Source organism: Hibiscus syriacus, unplaced genomic scaffold, assembly GCF_006381635.1.
Source record: "Hibiscus syriacus cultivar Baekdansim isolate YM2019G1 unplaced genomic scaffold, ASM638163v2 tig00116965_pilon, whole genome shotgun sequence".
NCBI lineage: Eukaryota > Viridiplantae > Streptophyta > Magnoliopsida > Malvales > Malvaceae > Hibiscus > Hibiscus syriacus.
The window spans coordinates 5,000,029-5,005,693 of NW_024063490.1; the positions used below are offsets into that span (position 1 = coordinate 5,000,029).

At 30.4% G+C, this 5,665-nt stretch overlaps 1 protein-coding gene across 1 annotated transcript; it reads right to left on the bottom strand.

The window, feature by feature from the left end:
• Positions 1–380: 380 nt before the first annotated feature.
• LOC120191125 lies at positions 381–2,051 on the bottom strand. The gene is made up of 4 exons (XM_039194119.1): positions 1,793–2,051; positions 1,245–1,327; positions 964–1,163; positions 381–485 (listed from the first exon to the last, which is right to left on the bottom strand). The coding sequence occupies exons 1-4, from the start codon at positions 2,029–2,031 to the stop codon at positions 381–383; spliced, it is 627 nt and encodes a 208-aa protein (XP_039050050.1). The 5' UTR covers positions 2,032–2,051.
• Positions 2,052–5,665: the final 3,614 nt, after the last annotated feature.

Genomic DNA, 5,665 nt, shown 5'->3' on the forward strand with positions numbered 1-5,665 from the left:
TAAAGATTAAAATGTTCAAAAAAATTAAAATATCATTCAAACTAACGTTCAGGGTTAATTTTATAATTATGCAATAGAAACCCAATAATATATGTTAAGAGGGCGTTTTGATTAAAAAAAACCATACTTTTTAAAATATTTAAAATACATCAATTCAAAATGTTAGCATTTGCACGGCTGTGATTATTTTGCTTGATTAAATAGCTTATAAGGAAAAAAAACAAGTTATTATAATTTCATGAATTAAAGAAATAATTATAAAAAATTGATATTAATAAAAAAAATATAAATTTGCATTAGGGACTATTTTTTTAAATATAATAAGAAACGAATTCTTAAAACATAACAATTAATATATTAAATGATATATACGGTTTAGCCTAAACCTGACCCTTGGCGGCTGCTTCCTCCCCCGTCTTCTCAGAGTCTTCGACAGCACTGTTTTGTTCCATCCAAGATTCCACCTTTTCTTCCACTTCTTCTACCTGCAGTTTTTATGTTTTAAAACAATACATTACACATATATTTGTAGAAAATAATTATTTTAAACTATTAAATAAAAATTATTAATTGATCGAGTGTTTAAAAATACTCATATTATTTCATTTTATACGTGGGTTTCAATTTTAATATTTACCTCGATTCGAGTAATATCACTTGAAAAAGAAAATAAGACAAAGTCAATTTTTTTGGAATATTTTATCTGAATATTATATCATATGATTTCTTTTTCAATATCATAAACTATCATGTTATCCGAATATTATATCACATGGTTGATCTAGTAAATGAGACACTAAATTTCTTAAGTAAAGTTTGGGGTTCGAATTTGGCATTTGTAAAAAAAGTAAATTGGATTAGTATATCAATACATCGGATATTAGTGATTAATTTAAAAAATAATGAATTGAATATGCTTAAACGACAAGTAATAGGTACATAGCAATGAGAAAGAAAATAAACCTTGTCAATGAATTCCCCTGCAAAGCGTGCACCATCAGCAGTATTTTGAGCCATATCTTCAACCAATTCAAGGGCATCTTTAAGTCTGCCTTCCGGCAGATGGTTTCCGATATCATCGGCCACCTCCTCCACCTGCTCCGCCACTTTTTCAACAATGTCCGTCAATGCTTCCACTCTGTCTATTACTGTTTCAACTTCATCTGTACACATATAAAACAATATAGCATTAACCTATATATATATATATATTGAGGAGAATGCAATTTGAATTAACTTATTACCTTTCCATTTTAGCAATGACCCCAATTTGCTCCTCCAAAAGGGTAGGACCATACTCATCAGAATCCCCAAAACCCATAGTTTCCTGTCGGAAAAAAAGTATATAATGTTAAGATTCACTCTAATAACTTTTATTTATATGAAGCACTTTAGTCGTCGATGCTTTATTTTAGGGTAAATTTTTTTAACGTCATCATTTATATTCCAAAACTCGTACTCTAACATTTGATATATGCCACATCAGCATTTATGTAAATGTGAAATGTTGTACGTCATCACTTTAGACATATAGGATTTGTAAATTGTAAAGTCAGTAATAAATGTTGGCCGTTAGTTAACTAACGATTTTCATCCAACTATGAGTATTTTACCCCAAAATGAAACATTAGGGCCTAAAACACTAAAAAAAAATATCAAAGTGATTATTCATGTACAGATGTTATGGAAGTTTTTGTCATTATGCCAAAAAAATAAAATAAAATATTTCTTTCGTTTTTTTAATAGCAAAATAAAAAAAATGTCAAAATAATGTTAGATATATAAGACTAACCAGGAAGCAGGACCGGGATTAGAAGGAAATGAAGGTCCGGATCCAAGACTGCAACAAACAACCATGTTCTTGTCTCTGTCAGCATGTTGCAACCTAAGAGCAGTGCCCAGCGATTGCAGATTCTGATTCCTCGGAATATGATGATTTGCCTTGTGTTCTGATATCACCAAGGAATGACTAAAACCTATAATGGCAGGCTGAACTTTGCACTGACAGATCGATGCTGAAATACTCGACATATCCTCCTATTATTACAGCATTTCCTCAATATCTGTGAAACGAACTTAACGCTAATGTAAGAACAGGGAAAAAATGAGAAGAAAAAATCACAGTCGATGGAAAATACAGACTTTTCTTGAACAAGTTATAGCGTGTTTTAGGTGGAATAGTAGGGAAGACAAATATTGTAAAGTCAATGAACCCTAATCCTTGTTTGCATGTTGGATTTTTTTATTATATATAATTTCAGTTCTTAGAAGTTTCTTCCTAATTGAATTGAGCTGTCCACATGCTGTAATGGAATAATTTCTTGGAAACCCTTAAATTGTTTGAAAGTGTCAAATATGGTATCTAAATTTGTAAAAATGTTGCCTAAGTACTCAAATTTTATGATCAATCCATCAGGTTTCGTTACCCAGTTATAAATTATTAAAAACAAAAACAAAACGTTAGTTAAAGATTTTTGAAACTTGTTTTGGATTTATAATTGATTCTATAAGATTGAAGTCACTGGATGATAATAAATTAAGACAATGTTGTAATATTTTTAAGATTATTTTTTTTCATAATAATTTGTCAAATGTTGATGCAGTTGATTTTTTTTTGAAATGAAAGTGTTGCAATTGACTTTGCCAAATGTGTTCATGTCAGCGCTTGAAATTCTTTGAGTTTGTTAAAGCTGTATATTGTTATCCTAATGTTTCAATTGTTTATCGAATCCTATTAACAATGCCGACGATGCTAGCATCCGCTGAAAGAAGTTTTTCTAAGCTTAAATTGTTGAATAATTACTTAAATGTCACAAGAAAAATTGAATGAGCTAGCTATGTTATGTATTGAAAAAATATGTTGGAAAATATTGATGTTGACACTATCATCAATGATTTTGTATCAAAAAAGCTCGAATACAATGTTTTCTATAAATATTTGTGTGCTTAAATATTTTTTGAAATTTTTAAGATGATAATTAATTACTATTTGTTTATTTTAATAAAAAATTAATATCAATTTTATACTATATATTTTTATATTTTTTTTCTAAATTAGGGGCCCATTTCTTTTATTTCTCCCCAGGCCAAAAAAATAACCAGGATCAGCCCTGATGTCAAGTAACTCGGTGAGAAAAATCTTGGAGGGTTGAAGACAGAGTCGTCAAAATAGCCCCAAGCATGACATCCATGTAGATTTATATTGTTTGAGCTAATCCATCTAGACTAAATATTATAATTTTTTATCATATAGATGATAATATAAACCTAATTTATTTTAGTTAGTTGGGAGAAATGTTGTCAATTGATTGTTAAATGTGTAACACCCCAACCCGTATCCGACCCGAATACGAATCTGAGGTGTCACATTGACTTTTCAAAGGTTGTGTATTTATAAAACCAACCTAAATTTAAAATTTTCATGAATATAAAACTATGTTTACATTACCACTTCAAAACATTACACCTTGATAAGAGCGTATATACTATATGACTCTATTTACATGCCAACACATATAAAATATAAACCAATATACTACGTCAGGTGCTTCTGATCTGATCTTCAAATGAGGATATGTTGTTCTGCTGATCCCCAAGACCAGTCTTCTTGCTTTTCTGTACCTACGTGTAAATCACTTACACGCTAAGTCACAGACTTAATGAGGCATACTAAAATATATAATACACTTATAACATGTCACATTATATGCATACTATATTCCATCATATTATCCAACCTCATTTCATTTGACCCTTTTAGACAAAATCATCTCAAATTACATATCAATACATAAATACATATGCGTAGATCATTATTAATCTCCTTATTAATTCATGTGCATACGTGATTCAAAGCAAGAAATGGTAACATGATAAAATACAATCATACAAACTCTTTTCATATCTTTTATAGGCCCATGTACATTGCTGAGAACTTAAGGTATGCGAGTACATTGAGGTTGTGCACTATGCTGTCACCACACCTCGTATAGGGTCCCACTAGGGGCATGTGAAAGTTGTCCCGAATGACCTATGTATATCCCGAAGGATCTCTGTATGTCTCGAAAGACCTATGAACCCTCGACTCTTGGCATGCCAACTATACATATGGTTCTCACATCACATAACATGGGCATTGTTATTGTATTTATCATTTATTTCTATCACATAAAAATAAACTTATAGCTCTTTATCACACATCCTGTAATACTCTTATAGAGTTCCCTGTTTCCTTATCATATATTTCATTTCACATGTTCTTATTTTCATATGATTACGTAGTTCATATCACTTAGTCTTCTCCATATGCACATATCACATTCATATTTCATAGTCATATAAGTTCATAAATTTATATACATATCTATATTATGTAACATTCACTATAACATATAAACATATGCAGATAATCATCCATCTCATATTCTACCACACAAGCATTTGAGTACATTCTTATATAAACATATATAACTTACACACATTTAATCTAAACTATAATATATGCATGTTCATGCTAGTATACTATGACATTTACCTCGGAAATAGACTTATCACAAATCTTATTTCCATTACCTTATACCTATATTATTCACTCACCTTAGCCTTGCTTGCTTTGATTTGATCCTATTCCCTCGATTGTTCTGGAACAGTATTACGCTCTAAGTCTACATAGTAATACATTAATACATATCAGTATACTAATTAATATATTCTAAACTATCACTCTTTAGGCTAAAAAGAAAGCTATTTTCATGTTTTAATGAAGGTATGCATCGATACACTACACCATGTATCGATGCATCCCTTGACGGGTGCATCGATGCACTATCTATGCATTGGTACATAAATCTCATTCGATGTTTGCATTTTAAGGGGATTCATCGATGCACTACTTTTGCATCGATACTCTGATGGTATTCGATGTTTTTATTTTATGCATCGATACACTTTGAACAATTTCTGGGATTTTACCCTTGATGCATCGGTACACATTGAATGTGCATCGATGCACATAGCCCAGAAATGTTATTTTTTAGCAAAAAATCCCTTCATAATCCCCTCAACACTACATAATTCACCTCCTTTTATATCTCTAACTTGCATACACTTACTTAAACTAATTATTATCCATTCAATACCTCTAAAACTTAGAAATCTAATCATCCATATAGAATTTAAGAATCTCAATCAAATTCCAACATGTTCTAAATCTAATTCTAACACTTCATATCCCTTAATTAGCTTGATGACAAGTCAAATCTCACTTCCCATGCTTATTATGAACTCTATTTCAAGATTTCATTTTTCTACTTCATTTCTTAAATTCTTCATATACTCCTCATCTTGTGGTTTTAAGATAACCTAAGCTTTCCTTAAGCTTAGTTATCATCTAATGATCATAACCCAATCTTAAATTCAGTTAAATATCAACCAACAAGAAATCTTACCTTTTCTCTTGGCTTTCACACGTGAAGAAGAAAGGAGAAGAAGAGAACTCTGGAAACTAGAACCTTGTCTCTCTTCATTTCCACATGTTATATCCTATATAAAGGAGGGAAAAAATCTTTCTTATGGAATTACTATTATACCCTTCAACATTCCATAATTATCATCTAATCCAATAAGGAATTATTCCTATTTAATTCATTAAACTTTTAACTTGTTT